The sequence below is a fragment of the Protopterus annectens genome, chromosome 9.part0 (assembly GCF_019279795.1).
Source record: "Protopterus annectens isolate FY-2018-M chromosome 9.part0, PAN1.0, whole genome shotgun sequence".
Lineage (NCBI taxonomy): Eukaryota > Metazoa > Chordata > Ceratodontiformes > Protopteridae > Protopterus > Protopterus annectens.
The window spans coordinates 1,347,819,647-1,347,842,993 of record NC_056743.1 but is presented as its reverse complement, the minus strand read 5'-3'; the positions used below and the strand labels follow the sequence as shown (position 1 = coordinate 1,347,842,993).

The following is a 23,347-nucleotide window of genomic DNA, read 5'->3' as shown; positions in this document are numbered from 1 at the left end:
CCAAAGTCTAGACTCAGGCACACAATAAAAATTGTGAACATTTTAACAATGATCTGTCCTGAAAGTACACATCACTGTGTGCTGTCCTCTGTTCCTGGCTGATGAAACCCCAGCAACCCTTCAGGACTTGCAATGAACCTGGATGAGTACGTTTTCCAAGCAGTACATTAAAACCTGAAGCATCGCAAAAAAAGGGAGCCTTCTAACAGTAGAATCTACCATCAAGAGCTAATACAAGAAATAAAGTGTTTAGCAACATTTATAATTTGCACAACAGTTGTGGTTTCCAATATTTCAGAGTGAATATTTATCACAGGGCAAAAATTCTTTATTTTGTACTTGATTTTGTGGAAGGACTTTCAATGAGTTGGTTGCCATTAAGTTCAGTTTTGATGAGCTGTTATGAATCAAAAATACGCATTTTACTGTAGCCAAAATAGCAGCTTCTAAGAACATTTTTGGGTTGGGACTTCTATTTGGACAGAGGGGTAGGTTCAAACATCAAAAAGCATATTTTAATATAGCTGAAAAAGGCATGTCTGATACTACTGGATGATGTAATGTGTGCTTTTATTCCTATAAAAGAAATAGACATTAAATGTATTCAAAGAGTTCGTTATGGCAGTATACAATTTGTATTGAAGCTGTAGTTTCATCTGCAGGGAGGTCTACCCCCACACCTTTATAAAAAAGTTCATGGCCATAAACAGCAGCTTCCCACATTCAACATAAAAAATGCAGTTTAACAGATTTTCAAGAAAACACTGCATCTCCCCCAAGTGTGTAGCCACTGATAGAGCCTGTGTCCAAATACCAGTTAAATGGTCTTGTATACATCTATTTTGGGGGGGGGGGGTCTGATCTTGTCAATTTTTACATCTGAAAGGTGAAGTGAGCAGAGCCAGGATGTGGACCTTAGTATACAGAACAAGGTAACATTCAGAGCATCAATAAAATGTTAAAGTGAACAGAATCGTACAAAAGAACAAGTTAAACAAAAACAATTATGCACCTTGACGTTATTGCTGTTTTACAGTGGTTACTACTGTACTGACACATCGATATCTTCAATACTGGTACAAGATGCGCATTGCTTATGCTACCTACTCAGTACCTCACACACACCTTGCTTTCGTAATACTTGTCCATCCACACTTCACTGTCACCTTGGAACCACAGTCTGTTCCAGTCCTTTCTGTGGCCAGCCTTAGAACACTTGGAACTCAAACAGGATGTAGTTACTCTACAATCTTAAAAAATCAACAACCCTCGCTTGTACTCAAACACTGACACTCTATGTAAGAGATGTAAATATTTACTCAAGCTGGAGGGAAATCTCTTCATTACTCATCAGCATACCGACATTTCACTGTTCAACACTAAACCTATTCATGTAGAGGTGAAATCTCGGTTAAAACCTCCTTGACACCACAGTAACAAGATTCTGCAACCTAATGTTGCACCTACATCTACACTTTCTATACCTACCTCTTAGAAAGGTGACCTCCCCTAAGGTCATGACAGCCTGCAGCCACCCACTCAGTAAATGCTCTACTTATTGGTCACTCTCCTCTCACCAGGTTGAGCAAGGACAGAGTGACATCAGTTTTGAGGCAGGATTTGTGATGTAACAAAGGCCATTAGTTACATCCATTCTGCTAAATACAACTGACTTTATGGTTGTCCATGCAGGAGTACATCACTTCAGATACAATGAGATATGATGGAGCTCTCCATGCGTGTGCACAAGGCAGGAAAGACACTTCTCTTTAGTAGCAACTTTCCAGAACCAAGAATGATGCCGTGGTTGAAGGGCAAGATAATGGAGTTTAATAAATTGCTGGTTCAGTGATGTCATACCAGGAAGATACAGTGGTCATCATAGAAGATGGTGGTGGGCAGACTTAGCTGCTTTTTCAGACTCTCTCCTTAAGGCTTCTGCAGGTTTACCAATTACTGTCTTTCATACTGACCCTCTTTTAGGAAAATTCTGACTCCTGGACATACTGGCATAGCTAATAACAATTCATCTTGTAGTCAGGTAAGGGGCCTTAGCATAAAATGCAGGAGTTTGAGAACATCCATAACCAAAAAAACAGTTTTGTTCTTGTTAGTGCACTCCCTGTACACTCAGGTTCAGCATCCTTCACTCATTTAGACCCTCTAGGATCTAAAAGAAGTATCTGTTATTATTCAGGTTCTCATCAATTCACTCCAGATCTCACATGACAGTGTTTAAAATGACCATAACCTGTCCTTGTATTAATAAACTACAGTTCATCAGTGTCCCCTGCTGATCATGAAATGCAGCCAAATCAGTTAGAAAATAATTCCTATCCCACTTAATATGCTATTCTTAGGCAACGTCAACTACCCAGCTTTTAAATTGTAGGCCTACACAGCCAATAGGCATGCACAGCATTTTCTAAACTTTGTTCAATATCAAATACCTAAATTAAATTATCCTTTTAAGCACTATGAGTGCAAGCCTCAACCTTGTCCTTATAAATATTACCATAGCCTGCACCTCTCCACATGTTACTTAACTGATGAAGTCTGATCACAATGCTGTAGAGGCAGCGGGTGCAGAGAGAGTTAAAGCTGTGAGCTGTAGTTCCTGTAGTATAAGGGTTTGACCCCTCAGCCCTCATTTTCCTACTGTGTAACCTTAAGCAAGTCACTTAACTAAACATTGCTCCTGGGTCATCCCTGAAAAGGGATTGTGTGTCCAGTGAGCCCACCTGGTTAATAATTAAACCATTATTATTAAATATTAAATTACTATGCTGTATCTTCCACATTTGAAGTGGTACCACTCACTGTTCTGAAAACCCCTATGTTCAGTAACTATTCTAGGGATAGTTTCTCATCATTTACTGACCACCTGAATAAGTTCAGTTCATCTCCACCAAGAACCAGTTACTAATGATGCTACATTAACTCTTCAAATTTGTTATCATCTGAATCTGAACAGTTGTATACAAGTGCCTGTCCCTAGCCTGAACAAACTGGATAATAGTAGTAAAACATTAACTATACATTTTAAATCTTCTTTCCTTATCAAAAAGAAAGGGACTAAACTTACTAAAAAAGAATTGTAAAGTGCACTATCACAGAGAGTAAGGATTGCTACAAAGTTGCCATCTCCTCCAAACAAAACTGTAGGGCCATTTTAACTATATTTTCAGAAATTCAAAAGTAGGTAACATCCAGTGATACTCCAAGTGGTTATCTAGCAGTTCAACTTACTGTGATCTGGACAACACAGCTAATGTCTTACCTGACAAGTTCAGCAGTTCAGGTCCCATCAGCACTAGCTAAAACTAATATCAGATTCTTGGGAGCCAACCTCATCCCTTGATGTACACTAACAAATGTTAAACGTATCTTTGTTCAGTTCCTCCCGAATCTCTTCAGCCTTAGGTGTGCCAGATGTTTGCACTGCTGTTACAGCGGTGTCACTACATAAAGATAGCCCCACCCCAGACCTTGGGAACTATAGGCCTATAACCTCATTAGTAAGTTATGGAGCACATCATAGATGGACTTGCAAACAGCAAAATAGGTGATCATCAGTCCCTTGACCATACTCAAGTTTGGGGAAGGCATTGTCTTCTTAACCTAGATAACTTCTTTGAAAAAGTTAAATGAAGCCAGTCTGTCCACACTGTCTTCTTGGACCTGGGAAAATCCTTTGACACAATTCCCTATGCTGCTAACAAGCTTGCCTGACTAAATATTAACCACGGTGACAAAAGGAGGTACTACCAGCACCGCTAGCTGGGATTTTGTAAATAATTACTTGTCATTTGTGAATGTCAAAGTAATTTATATACATTATGTCTTGTGTATACATTTATATGTATGTCATGTGTATATCAAACTGCTCTGTACAGATGTTTGTGTTGAAAAAGTATTTGTAAAGTGCTTGTGCTTAAAATGAATCCACAGTGTGCCCTAATGGAAGGGAACAGAAATGTACATTCACTATTCTAACTGTTTAAATGTATATATGTTAGAGGAAACTGGAGGGTTAACCACAGTCCAGCAAACTTTAGAAAAATATTTGAAATTAAATTACTTTATAGGCTAGGCCATAAAGATGCTTCAATGCAGCTAGAGATACAAAGTCTGTACTAGGAAGCTTTCTGTATTGTCGTTGGGGTAAACTAAATTACTACTTTGGAAGCACGAAGGAATGCAATTGTTTTATGACTTCTAGCACCTGCCAAAGATCGGAGCTAAAGCCCTTGTCTGTGTACTTTTACAGGTAGATGCAAAACACTGCCAGCAAAGGGGGGGGGGGGGGTTGCATGAGAAATAGAAGTCAGATGACCAGAAGTGATGTCATTCTGCAAGATATCCCAGCAGTAATACTGGAGGTATTATTTTGAGAAGTCTTAGTGAGACAGAGCATTCTGCATTCTGTCTTGAACCCAAAAACAACCATTCACCACATCACATCTGCCTTGCTCTAAGTTATTAGGGTATAGTAACTCTCTTAGATACAGTTAGGAATATAGCAAAGCTTAGTTTAGAAAATTGGTAACTACCTTATAGTCTGGACATAGCTAGTAAACCTGTGTCAACCTTTCCCAGCCATGTGTTTGTGTATGTGTAAATCAAACCTCAAAGTGTGTGTGTGTGTGTGTGTGTGTGTGTGTGTGTGTGTGTGTGTGTGTGTGTGTGTGTGTGTGTGTCAGCTACTAGGGCAGGACGGTGCTTGAGGTCTTGGCACAGTCACTCAGCTGAGATCTTAACTCTCTAGCTATGCCAGTGGTGAGGATTGAGGCTCCTTGACTACTGGTCCAGTGGGGGAACATTCACTGGCAGGATAAGAGGTACACACAGTATTTCTAGATGCAGCTACCTGCATCAAGTGCAATTTCCCTTAAGCACACACAGAGACCACAGTCAGTCAGAGGCTGTTTTTCCCTCTTCCTCTAGATCCGCAGTAAGGCTCCCCACTGGCACAGCTATAGAGCTCAGGTCTCAGAGTGACCAAGCCAAGACCTCAAGTACCCTCCCTGTCCAACCAGTGCATTCCGTCTCTCCCCAAGTAGCCGACACACACACACACACACACACACACACACACACACACACACACACACACACACAGTTTGCTTCACACTCACAGAAACACCTCTATTAATACAAATGGTAGTTTGACCAAGAGCAGGCTGTTAGGAATAACACACACAGTGTCACCAAATAAATATGCAAGTAGTCTCAAAACTTAAATATCTCTACACAGATCAGCCAGAATGAAAGGTTTAAACATATTTAATAATAAAAAGTAACAAGACAATACTAAATATATATTCACAATGACAGAGTTCAAAACCACAGAAAATATTTAAAATAACATTGCAGTACAGGCTCACACAAATAATGAAAAATATCTAAACTAAGTTTCACTATATTCCTGACTGTATATAAAAGAGAGTTACTATATCCTAATAACTTACTTAGAGAGCAAGGAAGATGTGATGAATGGTTCTAGTTGTTGTCAGGTTCAAGAGAGAATGCAGAATGCTCTGTCTCACTAACAGACTTCTCAAAATAATATCTAAAACATTACTGCTGTGATGGCTTGAATAATGACAATTTTTGATCATCTGACTGCTAGTTCTCGTGCTAGATATTGCCAGCAATGGGGGGGGGGGTTGCATCTATCTGTAAAATACCCAGACAAGGGCTTTTGATCAGATCTTTGGCAGGTGCTGGAAGTAAACAATTGTATTCCTTCATGCTTCCACATAGCAATTAGTTCACCCCAAAGACAATACAGAAAGCTTCCTAGTACAGACATTGTGTCTCTGGCTGCATTGAAGCATCTTTATGGCCTAGCTTATAAAGTAATTTAATTTCAAATATTTTTCTAAAGTTTGCTGGACTTGGTTAATCCTCAGTTTTTTTCTATTAACATATACATTTATTAAACAATTACAATAGTGTTAATAGTCTTAAACCTGGTTGATTTCTTTGAAACCGTCACCAAGGCCATTGACGAGGGGAAGGTGGTCCACACAGCCTACCTGGACCTTGCAAAAGCCTTCGATACAATACCCCACTCGGGCATTATAGATAAGCTCACCAGCTTAAATATAAACCCCTATGTCACTAGATGGATTGCAAACTGGCTCAAGGACAGAACCCACATGTTAGAATTGCTGGAGCCATGTCAGACTCCAAACCAGTTACAAGTGGTGTCCCACAAGGCTCAGTCCTGGGACCTCTCTTGTTCGGTATATATTTCTCGGAGGTACAGGCCAACACGAAAGGACTGTGGCTGACCAAGTTCGCAGATGACTGCAAACTGGGCGCCATAATCAACTCTTCAGTCGACACAAGCATCCTCCAAAAGGGCCTCATAGAAACAGACAACTGGTGCCGGAGCCATGGCCTCAAGCTAAATGCCAAAAAGTGTATAGTCATCCCCTTTGGCAAAAACAAAGTGCCCACAAATTACCACATAGGTGGTAATCCAGAAGAAGTAATTAGGGACCTGGGGACCCAAGTTGATAGCAATCTCTCATTTGACAACCACGTGGCCAAAGTGGTTAGAAAAACATTTTATATAGCCCACCTAATCATGAAGGGATTCACATCTAGATCAGGGGACATCATCGTGCCTCTTTACTCATCCCTCATCAGGCCCATAATTGAGTACAATGCCCCTTTTGGGATGTACCTTGCCAGACACCTGCAGCAACTGGAAAGACCCCAAAAGTACCTCACCAAGAGGATCAAAGGGCTCAAACAGATGCCATATGCTGCCCGGTTAAAGAAACTCCAGCTCTACTCAGTGGCATACCGCCTGTTCAGAGGCGATCTGTGCCTGATGTATAAAGCCATGTCCAACCCGGAATTAATGGACATGCTGCACCTCAGAAAATCCAAATCCCATCGAGCTACGCTCGAGAGACTTGAACCTCAGCACTGAAATAAATAGGACATGCTGGAGGGACAGATTCATAACCCAGAGGCTCCCTTCACTCTGGAATAAAATCCCAATCCAGGTTAGGCAGAGTCCCTCATTGACTTTCTTCAAGAGGAATCTTGATGAGTGGATGGGAGATCGTAGGTTTACCCCGGGTATCACTTCTGTGTCACTGTTAGACAGAGGCACAGTATACTAACCTCGAAAAAGGGCATAGCAAAATAAATTTAAAATGGGTGGCGAAAGCCAAACACATTCTGGCTAGGCTTATAAATGCCCTAGGGCAGATAGGTTCATAGGTTCATACTAGGCTATGTACATTCCTGTTTTCTTCCAGTACAGCACACTGTGGATACAGTTTAAGCGCAAGCACTTTACAAATCCATTTTCAACACAAATATCTGTAAAGAACAGCTTGATATACACGACATACAGTTCCAATACATTTGTAACACAAGCATCTTACATAAATTAGTTTGATATTCACAAATGACATACAATTATTTACAAAATGGGTAGCCAACAGATTCACCACCAGAACCAGTATAATGAGGGTTAGTGCTATCTCTTCCACAAGAAAAGAACGTTACTAGTATTATCTCTTACGCTCAGTCCTGGGACTTCTCATTGTGGCATTTACTTCTCTGATGTGAAGTCACATGTCAATGTACTTTGGTTGACCAAGTTTACAAATGCCTACAAGCTGGTTATTATTGTTCTCTCCCATAACGGATTCTCCAATACTCCAAAAAAAAAAAAAAAAAAAAAAAAAAAAAAAAAAAAAGTTAAATCAGACCAATGCCAGAGCAATAACAAGGACATGGTAAAGGGGGCAGCTGTATGGGCAAAACCCATTAGGAAATGCAATTGGCAGGTGTTAATGGGGTATGAATACTGTACTGAAATTAATTTATGAAGCTGCAAAAATATGGCTTCATAAATGAAGGCTGATGCTGCATTTGCAGTTATGGCAAAAATGTGTTCGTAACTATAGCAATGTGCCGGTTACATTTGTAGCCAACAACTTGCTACAGTTACAGACGTGATGTACAAGACTTTTTTTTCTCCTTGCTGCTTAACTTTGGCCTAAGAAAACTCCAGTCTGGGGATTTACCCAGGGTACAAAATGACAACTTTGCCATTGCTTGGTATATTGAGCAGGAGCTCAAACTCCTTTATAATTAATATAACATAACCTTGTTTGAGAAACAAGCTTGAGTAGTCTTGTTTGAGAAATAAAGCCTTTTCATACCATATGAACAAGATCTCACTTAAAACCAACATGGTCATTAGAGACCTAGGTACCATTGGGGCTTTACTTCGACAACTGTATGTCAAACATTGTTGGAAAATCATACTACCTTATCATTTTATTTCCAGGAAGATCCCATAGAGCCAAACAAGTCATAAATCTTCTCTATTCATTCCTCATCTAATATTCTCCCTTTTGACATGTACCTCTCCAAAATCCATATCCAACTTGAAAGGCCCCAAAGATTTTTTTAACTAAGAAAACCACAAAACTATGCTCCTTAAACCCTTTAAATTCTACAGTTTAATACATGCTCCTCTGGGGTGAGCCTAGGTTAGCTTTCTATGCCATGAAAGACCCTGCCCTAATAGATCTACAGCACCTCCATAAAATTGCTACTACTACAAACACGAACTCTTTTTAAAACATAACTCCTTAAATAATTAGTCTTGTAATAATGATTTATTGCATCACAAGTTAAGAAGCCACATATGTTTAGATTACCCACCTGCATCAAAAGGTGGCTTCCATTTCACTTCCATTTCTGTGTAGTCTGTGTTTTCTTAGAGCTTTCTCTCTAGAACTGCTTTGAAAAAGAGGTCTACCTTGTAGTACCATCCTAAATTAATCAAATGCAAGTAAAAAGAACTTCTAAATGCTAATCTCAAATTAGATGCTTGCATCATAAAAGGCAACTAGTATTTATGCAAGCATTTATACTCCTGCAAATAAATATTTTAGTGCCTCAAATGCTGCAGAGACTTGGGAACTGTTCATATATTTTCATGACACAATTCCTGTATTTTATCAGTTAAGTCTTGCAACACAAGCTGGTAATGTGTGAAGGGACTTCCAAATGCAACTGTAAAAGGGTAGTAATTTGGGCAAGGAAAAATGCAAGGGGAGGGAGTACATTTGTAGTTTCAAGAATCTGAATTTCTTTTTTCACAGACTGAGCAGCAGTTAGTATCTTTAAGTGGGATAATAGAAGATGAGATTTGACATACTGTGGTACCACCATTAAGGACTCTGGGCAATGGGACTGGGTGTGAAAATGGGAAATTACATGTTCGATTTTATTCTTTTCGGAATTATTATATGCACATGCTGTTTAACTCAGTAAAATAGTTGAATGCACGATATTAAGAGCCAACAGCTATTGCCAAAAACAGAAAATATTGGGTTCCAAGAGTCCTTTGATCTCTGCTCAGTGAGTGAGGTGTAATGTATGTGAGTGTGAGAATGTATGAGGCAGTCCCAGGACAACTGGACTGGGAATGAAGACCACTTTATGTATTAAATAACAAACATACACATTACTCCCAAACGCATGTATATAGCAAAAACATCACTTTGTATAAGGAAGACAAGCAGGGTAGTCAGAAAATGAATCAAAGTTATGCTCTTCACAAAGAGAGTGCAGTTTTATTCATGACAAAATACAGAATATGGAAAAAGCATGGCAGAAGAGCAACACAAAAGATTCTTCTTTCTCTCAGCATGGTCATGAATCAAACAACACTCTTTGTGAGGAGCATGGCTTGGCTTTATACTACTCTGCTTGTCTTCCTTATACAAAGTGATGTTTTTGCTCTATATATATATATATATATATATATATATATATATATATATATATATATATATATATATATATATATGTGTGTGTGTGTGTGTGTGTGTGTGTGTGTGTGTGTGTGTGTGAACTGCCCCACCTAGGAAAGGGGTCCAAGTCAGAGTTAGCATAAGTATAAGTAGCTGCTCTCAACCAGAATATTTTTTTGAACAAGTATTAACATTCAAAACAGCCCATTCACAAGTGGCACAGATACCTCATCTCTGCATGAAATCTTCAGGAAATCTTGCGAATGTCATTATGGTAGGGAAAAGCTTCATTACAGAAGCAATTAAAACAAGAAGAATTACATACACATGCGTTAAACTAAGTTATATTTAAAATGTTCTCTTTCAGAAGGTTCCCCAAGGCATAAACAATTAGGAACAAAAAAGAATAAAACAAGAAGTTATTTAACAATATAGAAAATCCGGTTTTGGGGAAGATGCACTGAAAACCTGTATCACATGCTGAATCCTGAATAAGTGAATTGACGAGTGCTGCATTAAATTAAATCAGTGAGATCTTGTAATGTAGCATGCTTTGAAGTACAGATTCTTTACGACAAGCACTACGGTTAATAAGTTGCCCTGCATTCTAGCAGTGATTAATGATTCGGACAACTGCAGTGCATGACACATACAAGGCTGTGCTGCCTTTATGGTAGTCGCACTCATTTACATGTTTGACTTTTGACAGTTCTGTTTCAGAGCCAAGAGCTATAGATGAGGTCTGAATGCAAAGTATTGTGTCTTGCAGTATGAAGAATTCCCTCTGGGTGGGGGAGGGGCTGATGACGTTGGGAAAATGACAACAGCTTCTTCTGTAGATTTTACCTTAACTCAGTGCATGCAAATCTCAAAATATGTAATTTGTTTGAATAATAAGCAACTTTTAAACACCATGTTTTTTCAGTCTGATACCTCAAAATGCTCCAAGCAGAAAGCTACACAGTGAATTAGTATGGACTTGTACTGATGGACTCTACCTGCAGTTTGGAATGGAGGACTCATGAATGGCCATAGAGAACCTGTGGTCCACATGGCAATGCTCTTCAACAGGGAGCACAAGAACATTTCACCCCTCACCAAGTGTGGTTATGACTAGAAAAGGAAGGCTCCTTTGCAGACACACATTGGAATCTTTAGTCACCTGTTGTATGCCAACCCATGCCCTGCTTCATCATCAACTTAATTACAACAAGAAGGGACTACTCATTTCTGTGCTACATTGCACTGCACTACGCAGATTTGAACACACTTCTTTTAACTGTATGATGCTTGAAAGGGGAAGCGGACAGACTCTGGATATTATGGATAACACGTGGGATATGGATGACACAAAACAACATCAGGCTGCATTCCCCTTTGGTACAAAAATAGTAGACAAACTTCAGAAAATTCAAACTGCATTACTTTCAAGTTCTAAAAGCACTAAGTTTGGAAGACAAAGTGTTACTGGCCAGAAAAATGCAGGATTTTACTAAAGTGCCATTCATGAGTGAACACTTATAAAAAGTTATCACTGTTTTTAAAATATATACTATTGAAAGTATATTAAATAAATCTGGAATACTTGACTAGTGAACATGGCTAAATTGACCGCCATCCCAATAACCTGTGATTGGCTTGGGAAGCATGGGCCAGTAATATGCAGATGGCACATCTCAAAGTGAGAGTACAATGACTTCAGTGGTATTAAGGGAATGATAGTGGTTTATTCTAGGCCACAAGGAGTGGAAATACAGGAATCAGTAATACCTGAGCTGCTAATGGACAGGGCTATGCCAACATGTGTTCTTTGGCATTACAAATAAAAAGATAGCTGATGGCCAAGGCTGTTTATGCAACAGTCTCATCACTGACCGTGTAACTCTGCAGCCCCTTCTGCAACCTTTCTACTCTGAATAGCAGTATTCCACAGTTCTATACAGCAATTCTCCTGTACTTACAGGTTATTCCTAAGCATGCTGATTTGTTAATTAAGGACCAGTAACAAAGCAACAACAAAGGTGTTCCTTACATATGAAGGACACTCCTTGATAAGAGGAAAGGAGTATAGGAGTATTGCAGTATGGCAATGAGCAAAGCGAACAAAGGTGATGCACTGCAAATCTGCCATTTCTGCTGTCCCAGGGATTGCTTCCCTCAAACTCCATTTGCTTAGTGTATGACTCTGCCAAAGTAATTTAATCAGACAGGGACTTCAGACAGAGTCTGAAAAATGTCCACATGAATCAGTGCTCTACCTCAGTTAAATACAAAAAAAAATTAATTTTATTTTCATTAAAAAAATCCATAAAGCTCATCTGCCTACCATGAAGCCAGATTGTTATTTCATTTATTCTAATTGTCATTTAGAAACCGTGTTTAGATGGTGCACAAACCTGGATGCACTCCAAGTACATTTCTATTATCCTTCTCCCTTGCACGACTCAGGAATGCCCTTCCATCACACATTTGTACCACCAAAAACCATTCTGCCTTCAAGACTCTGCTCCATTCCCACTTCTCTGCTCACTGGGAATGCTCTTGCTCTCACCCCACCTGACTTCCCTCTACCCTACCTCTAATTCCCTACGCTATCTTCCCAACTCATTTCAATACTATATCTGCACTAGTCTTACCTTCCCTTCTCTTTCCTATGTTACTCATTCCTTAATATTTCACTCTTACCCTATACCTTAAACTACTAATCCAGTATACCTTGTTACTCAATAATACTAAAATACAGTTCAGGCAGCAACAGACCTCAAATGTTTTATTTTATGCTTAAAACGTGTTATAGTTGATACTGCCCTTAAAAGTGCTGATAGGTAAACAAAGCAACAGAGTAACATGCCATAAGATTTACTGTTCATTACATTCTTGCATGCTATTTCCTTGAAGATACAAGGTGCTTACTTGTTAATTGCTTAAATGTATAATAGAGCATTTCTCCCCGGGCCTCCATTGAAAACGGGCTCTTTTTGGCCCAATGGAGGTAAACAAACTATAACTAAATAAATAAGTAAATAAATACTTTTTCTTCTCTTACTTCAGAAGATAAGGAAATCCAGAGCCAGACCATCCTGCAATTAAACCAGTTTTTTGTTACACTTGCATGATATTTAAGCATCAGATACCAAAATAATAGTTTAAGTGCTTAGTTCTTGGGAGTGATGATCAAGCCAAGATGCCCAAAGAACTGTTCATTTTTAAATGCCTTAAATATGAATATTAGAGCACCTCTTATCCTTCATCTTAAGGAGAGCTCATTTACATAAATCATCAAGGTAAGAAAATCCAGCAATGTTTTACAACAGTACCCCCCAGATACGCAGTACCAAAGCCCACCCAACACCCAGCACCAGGTGATGTTTTCCTAAATTAATGAATAAACATGTTGATGTTTTGTTCGTTCACATGAATATTCATCCAGAATTGCCTGCATGATAGTGCGGAGTTGTTATGAAGGGCAAAAAAGGGACAATTTTTAAATATTCTTCTTCTTTCAGCTGCTCCCGGGGTCACCACAGCAGATCAACTGTTTCCATTTCTTCCTGTCCTCTGCATCTTGCGCTGTCACACCAACCACCTGCATGTCCTCTCTCACCACATCCATAAACCTTATCTGAGGCCTTCCTCTTTTCCTGTTACCTGGCAGCTTCATCCATAACATCTTTTTTCCCCAATTTACTCTGCATCCCTCCTCAGCACATGTCCAAATCAATGTAATCTTGCTTCTCTGGCTTTGTCTCCAAACCTTCCAACCTGGGCTGACTCTCTAATATACTTATTCCCAATCCTGTCCATCCTAGTCACACCCAGTGCAAATCTTAACATCTTTAACTCTGCCACGTCAAGCTGTGACTCCTGCCTTTTTGTCAATGCCACTGTCTCCAACCCATATAACATAGCTGGTCTCACTACCCTCTTGTAGACCTTCCCTTTCACTCTTACTGGTACTGGTCTGTCACAAATCACTGCTGACACTCTTCTCCACCCACTCCATCCTGCCTGTACTCTCTTCTTCACTGCTCTTCCACACTCACCATTACTCTGAACTGCTAATCCCAAGTATTTAAACTCATCCACCTTCGCCACCTCTACTTCCTGCATCCTCACCATTCCTCTATCCTCCCTCTCATTCACACACATATATTCTGTCTTAGTCCTGCTGACCTTCATTCCTCTTCTCTCTAGAGCATATCTCCACCTCTCCAGGGTCTCCTCCACCTGTTCCCTACTTTCATTACAGATCGCAATGTCATCTGCAAACATCATAGTCCACGGGGACTCCTGTCTGATCTAGTCTGTCAACCTGTCTATCACCATTGCAAATAAGAAAGGGCTCAGAGCTGATCCTTGATGTAATCCTCCACCTTAAATGCATCCATCACTCCAACCGCAGACCTCACCACTGTAACACTACCCTCGTACATATCCTGTACCACTCTTACATACTTCTCCGACACTCCCGACTTCCTCATACAATACCACAACTCCTCTCTAGGCACCCTGTCATATGCTTTCTCTAAATCCACAAAGACACAATGCAACTCCTTCTGACCTCCTCTGTACTTCTACATCAACACTCTCAGAGCAAACATCGCATCTGTAGTGCTATTTCCTGACATGAAACCATACTGATGATCACTAATCATCACCTCCCTTCTTAACCTAGCTTCCGCTACTCTTTCCCATAACTTCTTGCTGTGACTGATCAATTTACTCCCTCTGTAGTTACTACAGCTCTGCACATCACCCTTATTGTTAAAAATCAGTACCAAAACACTTTCTCTATTCCTCAGGCATCCACTCACTTTCCAAGATTTCATTAAACAATCTGGTTAAAAACTCCACTGCCATTTCACCTAAACACCTCCATGCCTCCACAGGTATGTCATCTGGGCCAACAGCCTTTCCATTCTTCATCCTCTTCATAGATATCCTTACTTCCTCCTTGCTAATCCACTGCACTTCATGATTCACTATCCACACGTCATCCAACCTTCTCTCCCTCTCATTCTCTTCATTCATCAGCCCCTCAAAGTACTCTTTCCATCTGCTCAACACACTCTCTTCACTTGCGAATATGTTTCCCTCATTATCCTTTATCACCCTTACCAGCTGCACATCTTTACTAACTCAGTCCCTCTGTCTAGCCAATCGGTACAGGTCCTTTTCTCTCTCCTTAGTGTCCAACCTTTTATGCAACTCTTCATATGCCTTATCCTTAGCCTTCGCCACCTCTCTCTTTGCCATGCACCTCATCTCCTTATACTCCTGTCTACTTTCTTCATCTCTCTGACAATCCCACTTCTTCGCCAACCTCTTTCTCTGTATACTCTCCCGTACTTCCTCATTCCACCACCAGGTCTCGTCTGCCTTCCTCTTTCCAGATGTCACACCAAGCATCTTTCTAGCCATCTCTCTTATTAGCTCTGCTGTAGTTACCCAGCTATTCGGTAACTCTTCACTGCCACCCAGTGCCTGTCTTAACTCTTCCCTGAACATCACCTCACAATTACCCTTTATCAATTTCCACTATTTGATCCTTGGTGCTGCCCTCACACTTGTCCTCCTTTTCTTGATCACCAATGTCATCCTACAAACCACCATCCTATGCTGCCTAACTACACTTTCCCCTGCCACCACTTTACAGTCTCCAATCTCCTTCAAACTGTCTCTTCTACGCAAGATATAATCCACCTGTGTGCATCTTCCTGCACTCTTGTATGTCACCCTATGCTCCTCCCTCTTGTTAAAATACGTATTCATCACAGCCATGTCCATCCTTTTCGCAAAATCCACTACCATCTGACCTTCTGCATTCCTTTGCTTAACACCATACCTACCCATCACTTCCTCATCCCCTCTGTTCTCTTTACCAACATGCCCATTGAAATCTGCTCCAATCACCAGTCTCTCACCCTTGGGTACACTCATCACCACTTCATCCAACTCGCTATAAAATTTTTCTTTCTCATCCATCGCACACCCAACTTGTGGAGCATATGAACCAACATTCATCATTACACCATCAATTTCCAGCTTCATAAACATCACTCTATCCGACACTCTTTTCACCTCCAAAACACTCTTAGCATACTGTTCCTTCAGGATAATGCCTACGCCATTTCTCCTCCCATCCACACCATGATAAAACAATTCGAAACTGCCTCCGATACATCTAGCCTTGCTCCCCTTCCATCTGGTCTCTTGCACACACAATATACCAACCTTCCTTTGGTCCATCGCATCAGCTAGCTCTCTCCCTACACCAGTCATACTGCCAACATTCAAAGCTCCGACCCTCACTATCACAGTCCCAGCCTTTACCTGCCTTCGGGCATGCCTTCCCCCTCTTCTCCTTTTTTAAATACTGATCTTATACATTTAGAAACTTGTTAAATTATTATTGGAATTATGTAAGCATGCATTTTCTGAAGGAAATGAAATCTGAAACATTGTGTATGTCATTATGTACTGCCTTCAGTCCTTTGATATGCCAGAAGACCACAAAATTTTATGAGGAACAGACCAAAAATATGAGGCAGAAATCAGGACATTCTGCAAAAAAACAGGCAGCTGACAGGCATCTAATACAGCCAAGAAGTTATTCTTCTGCATCAGTCTAAATGGATCCAAGCATGGTTTCCCTTTTGAAAAATGTTACCAGGGGGATGACAATAGTCATGGCACTCAACCTTATAACATTACAAACCGTAGTACTAAACCTTAAAAATCAAAGCAGAAGGTCAGAAACAGGACCACTTTAATTTTCACAACAGATGTTCTTCCCATACTAGACCCTATAAAAAGTTAGTGATGACATAGCATTTGTTTCATATTTCGGCTCTTTGTCTCCCCTTCCCCAGGTTATCTTTGGTTTTGCTCAAAATTTATGTGCTAAAAAGTTGAGGAATTATTACCACCACAATGGGAAAAATGCAAAGCAAGACCTTTATCTGCTTTTAAGCAATGAGTCTGTTATGGCTGGTTATGAGACGTACTTCACAGCAAAAGAAACAGGGACAGAACCAAAAACAATGGGATGACAACCTCCAAAAATTAGAGACAGAACTGGTTCATGTAAACTGTCTCATTATGAAAATGTATCCTTTACAAACATCAAGATTTGTTGATACTTTAGATGGGTTAGGAATTTCTGCTTAAAATGTAATCTTTCTTATGTAAAATGTCTGCTAGTTTACAGAAAAGTAGTGTTTTGTGTGTTAATATACTGGTAGAGTACCATTTGTAGCCTAACTACCTAGGACGGGCACTTACTTGGGCTGCCCAATTACTGACTAGGTTGATGAAGTTGTGCTAAACTCCATAAAGAGTGATTGCTATGGATAGAAACGTGATGTGTCCCCTTTAGTGACACAGTGGGTCTGGAAGGAGGGCAAGTTGAAGGTCACTTGGCAGGTGCATTGGCTGGATTTTTTTCAGTCAGTGGGAACTGAATTTAAAATGGAAAATCTGGGTTAATGCATTTGTCTTGAAAGTTCTGAGTCTTTAAAAGATGGTTTGCTCTAAGACAAATGTCTTACAAGTTAAAAGGTCAACATCATTTAATTACATTTACCTCTGGAGCCTCAGTGTTTCAGAAAAACTCCAAGTCACACCCACAGGGGTAACTTCAGCAGATGTCAAATCAACAAGCAATGTATGCATGATGTCACCGGCAAATCTGTATGGCATGTCAATCATGCATCATTTGCATGGTACATCACAGACACTAGGCATGTCAATCACTCTGACCATGCCTATTCCTACACAAACTGACCGGGTGGGTACTGTTGTAAACCATCACCAAAAATCCAGAACCATAGAGTAGAGGAATGGAAGTCCGACTGCACCCCTGGTGACCCAGGTTTGAGTAGTAGGCCCATATGTTAGAGAAATCAGGTGGAAGGGAGGGTCAGTTGCTGGCTCACCAACCCCTATGTAGGGTAGCATAATCCAAGCCATCCTTTGTGATGTACCTTTCATCTGTCCAGACCTTTGCCTTATATTTTTGGTCTGTTCCTCATAAAATTTGTAGTTTTCCAGCAAATCACTGAGGTCACTAAATAATGAAATATCAGAGTTTCAGACTTCATATCCCTCAGAAAATGTATGCTAATACAAACCCTATTATTATGTCAACTTCCTATATTTAGCAATATTTAAAATCTATCCCTATTTTTTGGGCTTTTGTGCCACCATTATTTTAGGCTTTGTCCAGATTTCTTGGTCCAAGAGGTTGAGAGAGGTATAGTTGTCAACTAGCAGGCAATTGTCAAGAGAAATGTTTCCAACATACTCAGGGCATGGCAGCTTGCCAGGCAGCACATGCTGTCACAGCAAGGGTGGACAAGGCAGTGTCGACTGGAAGCAGAACTGTATGCAGTTTCTAAGGAGCGAGTGCTGTGCATACTGAATGAAAAGTGTGGGGTTAAGAATATATGAAAAAAGTCTCAGCCAATTATCAGTACCAGACTTTCACTTTTACCACTTGATGCAAGAAGAGGTTACTTTAAAGGGATTCCTGCCTGAAATGAGAAGACTCCCATGGGATAATGTGCAATGCTAATGTCATGTAGGATAAGGACTCAAATAGACCAGTGGGGTACCACAGGAGGCTTGATAGTCAAGCTGGCAAGTGAATAGGGACCTTTCGGATGGCACGAATTAGGAGGAACCACAATTCTTTTAGTGAAAGTGTACCAAAACATTCAGTTAACATTTCTTTTTATATGAATTATTTAATATATCTGCATATTCCAATATTCTTCAAATGATTGACATTGTAAAATTAAAATACCAGGGTTACAAGAACCGAATTTATTTATTTTACATTTATCAACCAGGGGTGTCTGACTGAGTTAAAAAGATCCTTTTTCAGCAGAGGCCCAGGGAGAAAAGCTCCACATTGAAATTACAGATACATTTAGTTATTTAGACATGATCAGTATACACACAAATTACAAAAGACATGTTTTTACAGTGGTATGCAGCACATCAACAGTTGCAGTGGAGAGAACAAAAAAAATATTAATTTAAAAATAAAAGTAATTAATAGATTTGTGGTGTACAGCTGAAATTTGGAACATAGGTAGAATACATACATAGTACACAGGTATAGTACATACATTGTAGATTAGCCAGCGTTTGTGAGTATGATTGAAAACTATTATCAAGTACTCTAGGTTTAGTATGTGTAACTTGTAAATAACATGCTATTGTTTTTCATAAACATTATGGATCTTCTGTTTCTCATATTCACTCAAAACATACTGGAGGCATCCCACACGTCAGAATCCTACCGAACAAGACAGTTTGGAATCAGTGGTGTATTTCACCATTTTCATATTCAGTCCTATAGGCATTAGCAAGTCATTATCATACAAGGATAGCCAGATCAGGTTCCTTTGCTGTCCCAACCTAGTTATACAAGTGTTATCTGTCATTTTCTAGCTAAACAACACTATCCTACCTGGTTACAAGTTCAGTCACCTGGCAAAGAAAACTTTGTTAAAGGTTGTGCTAAAGTCTAACTATATACCATTTGAGACACACACACACACATTTGCCAGCAACCATTACTATGCTGGTGTGTCAAAGCCACAAACTCAGTTATACTAGCTGCCCTTATAGAGAGAACAGTTTCATCCCTTCCACAAATACAGACAACAGAACTTAGGACAATTTTGTAGCAATGGCTTGGGAGGCCTAGGCTCATTTCAGAAGAACTGTTTTGTCAGCTGTCTGACTTCTAAACTAGACCCTGAGTAATGGGTGGGGGGTGTGGGTGTTAAGACATGTCACTGCCACTGTCAACGGGTAGAGGGAGTAACAATTAGAGAGGTGAAAAGGTTAGAAAGGCTAACACAGGATAAACAAAGAATAGCCATGGGCAATGATAGGGAGGGGCAGAATAACATGCAGAATGACAAATAAAGCAAACAAATGCACAGGCTATTCACCCATTTCTTTGGTGCAGCTCCTATTCCTATTCTTATAAAAAGTCTCGTTTTGTATTGCTTATGAATACAATTTGTATTAAATACAGCAGCTTACTGTAATACAGACTGCAGGGCTATACACATTACACTGACTCTTCCACTGTCTCCTATATCATTAAAAATCTTGTGCCTTCACAACTGCAAACATGTCAACAAGAATGAGATTTAAATGGCCACATGAAACAGTTTGCATTGCATTCCTGCTGTTTAAGAGAAGTAAATGCTGGGCTCAACAGATTTGCAAGTAAAATTCTACCTAATAACACGTGTGCTGTCAGCACATGCAGTCTTCATTTTGACTCTGGTCACTACTTTTTAATTCTACTTTTGTAACGAGTCAAATTTACTGATATCTAGCCAAACTGCATCAAAGCTTTGCAAATTGAAACAAAGTTAATTATTCTTTAGCTATTATACATTGTAAATGTATATTGAAAACTACAAGTACTACTGTCCCTGTAGTTAGAGACACTGTAGCCACATTACTCTGTTTTTGCTCTAACAAAGATAAAATTACTTTTAGCACATTTTAAAAACAAAATAAATGTTTAGACTTACACACTGTCTTGCTTTTCAGCGACTTTCTCCCTAGCCTGTTTTGATTTCTGAGACAGGGTACCTCCCATTTTTTTTCAAACTTTGCTGCCTTCTACAGTGCTGGATAGATGCTATCTAGCTCCACAGATGAGAACCGTATGAGAACCTGTCAGCAGGTGTTCGACTGTGCTCCAGTAGCCTGCATTGCTGCAGTGAAACTGCATTGCCTACTTACACAGGAGGACAACAGTAGCACCCAGCCCTGAGCCTCTGCCAACTTCTTAGCCAATCATATGAGTAGCACATTCCCAACTAATGAAGACAGAGCTGCTCACTCAAGTGAAATAGATTAGGGCTACTTGAAAGGTAGTAAGAGTATGGAGCAGACCAAGAGTGCTGGGGGTGTCTGTAAAGAGAAGAAAAATAAATTTACAGAAATGCAAAAAAATATATATTGTCTTAAGAAGCAGTCACGTGTAAGTTATGCACACATGTATTTAAGAGTGCTTACATCTAACAATACAGGGACTGGACTAGGGGTTTAATGGATATGTGCTTTGAGATGTACACCAGTACTGATATGGATTATTCCAGTATCACACAGAACTGCATTCTGTAGCACAGAGCAGCGACAAGGAGATGGTCTGGGAACTTTGCGTTAGAGGAATGTATAGCCTCTGTGGGGCACAATAACAGTTCTCTTGTCTTGTTCACTGTTGTAGTTATTAGCCTTCATACTTTCTGCTGTTTTAAAGGCTGTCTGAGTATAATCTGTCAGGACTATGACATTTGCAGAGTGGCTGTATGCCATGGTTTGTTTTTGAAATTAGGCAAGGTGTAAGCAAAATTTGTCATTAAAACATGTATTTATTGAACCTCACAAGTGTAATTACTCAGACATGTTATTGATTTGAAAAAAATAAAATTATTTCTTGTTGAAGAAAATGGTTTATTATATTAGTGGCAAAATCACACAATTTTATTAATAGGTGGCCAGTGAAATTCTTAAGGAACATCATAATTATATAGAAACTATTTTAGTAAAACATTACAATTTTATATACAGCTTTATGGGCTCGATTCCCAACAATTTACTTATTTTGATTTTGTTGACAAAGGATGGCAACAGTCTATGAAGCCGTCCCATTTTCATGGGTGAAAGATTTATTTGTTGAGTTGAGTTCCCATCAAAATAATAGTAGCCTGGAAAATACACTCTCAGATGCATGCTTTTGACAAATATTTGTCAGTGGTGCAACAGGTAGCACACTTTCCTTTGCTGCAGAAGACTATGGGTTCTATTCCCACACTGCAGTGCAGAGTACAGGGTGAGCTACATTTCTGAGTCTGTTATTCTTTGTATGAGATGTTAAACTGAGGCTCCATCTGTTTTAGCTGGTAGTAGCTCAGGTGGATAAAAGAACCCACAGCACCTGTCAAAAATTGTAGGGAAAGATCATCCCCTGAAAAGAGGCCAAAAGCCTAGTGGGACTAATGTGGCTCACCATGAAAAATAAATAAAATTGCTGATGAGTTTCCTTAAAAAAATCAGTGCTATCAGTGGTAAGTGTGAGCAAATCACTCTTACATTCATTTTCATGTACCAACAATATGGCATAAAAACTAGTGAACAGACAGCACACATGTAAAGACTAGTGCAAGGCAATGTATATTAGCAGTATGCTGCAGATAATAATGAAGTAAAAGTTGCACAGCGTGCAGCAGAACTGGCACTAACTAACTGAGGATTAGGTGGGGTACGACAGAAGAACAAAGGGGAATGGAAAGAAGGGCTGATCCAGAAAGATGAAGAGCACAGAAAATAAGAACTTGTTTGCAGTGGTTACTAAACATGAAATGGGTCTTTCAGCATAGATGTGATGAATGATAGCATGAACAGTAAAGGTGTCCTGGAACGTAAGGGAGGCATTTTGTTTATGTTTATTTTATCCATTGGCTAAGTAAGTAAACTCACTATGCACAGCTGCTTTTCCTGTGGGGTGTCACTTAGGAGCACTATCTCAGAGTCACATGCTCACAAGTACGGATAAAGTGAATCAAACTGACGGATGAATGGAGATCGTTTCCAACTCATTGCCTTATCTCTCTCCCTGTTAAACTCCCAGGTAAAATATAACAATGACTAGAACCGTACTAAATGAATAGGAAGAGTAGGCCTAGAACCCCACTAAATGAATAGGAAGAGTAGGCCTAGAACCCCACTAAATGAATAGGAAGAGTAGGCCTAGAACCCCACTAAATGAATAGGAAGAGTAGGCCTAGAACCCCACTAAATGAATAGGAAGAGTAGGCCTAGAACCCCACTAAATGAATAGGAAGAGTAGGCCTAGAACCCCACTAAATGAATAAGAAGGATTAGGTGGGGTCGCCACTGGGAAGTGATGTGCTGGGCCCAATACTTGTCTGCACACCTCAGATCATGCAGGCAAAATACTGTAAATGTGATTATCTAAGCATCCATTTACTGTGCCTGCTGCATATAATTGAGGTTCTTAGTGGCCTGACCCTAACTGGACAGCCACTGGTTGCAAGGCAGAAACCAGACCCACACATGGGGCACCACTCCATCACAGAGTTTATATACTAACCATTATGTCACTTCTACAGACTATGTAGTAAGCCGATCTACCTGCAAAGCATTTGCTTAGAATGCAGGAAGAAACCAGAGACCCTGGTGAAAAGCTATATGCATATATGGAGAACATGCTCACAGAAAAGGTAGAAAAGTTTAGAATTGAACTGGGGAACCAAGTACTGTTAGAAATCAGTGGTAACTACTGCATCAGTGTGTTGCCCCTAATTGTGACTATTGAGAATCAAAATCTTATTAAAATAATACATAAAATAAATCTGACAGATTAAATTTGGAATTTTTAAAAATATCTCTGTGCAATTCAGAAATGTTGTTGGCTGAGAATTTAGAAATCTAAGGTAGTATCAGCCACAAAACATATGTCTCACTGGATTTTACTGGAGAAG

At 39.7% G+C, this 23,347-nt stretch overlaps 1 protein-coding gene across 2 annotated transcripts in view; it reads right to left on the bottom strand.

Moving 5' to 3' along the window:
• Positions 1-23,347, bottom strand: part of TACC1 (transforming acidic coiled-coil containing protein 1) — a 981,198-nt gene that overhangs the window by 681,404 nt on the left and 276,447 nt on the right. Inside the window, exon 1 of one of the 2 annotated variants that reach the window (XM_044084330.1) lies at positions 20,369-20,647. The exons of the other annotated variant lie outside the window; for it this stretch is intronic. Within the exon in view, the coding sequence (XP_043940265.1) occupies positions 20,369-20,436 (68 nt within the window). The 5' untranslated portion in view covers positions 20,437-20,647. Of the gene's footprint in view, positions 1-20,368; positions 20,648-23,347 lie in introns of those variants that run through there. 2 annotated transcript variants of the gene reach the window in all.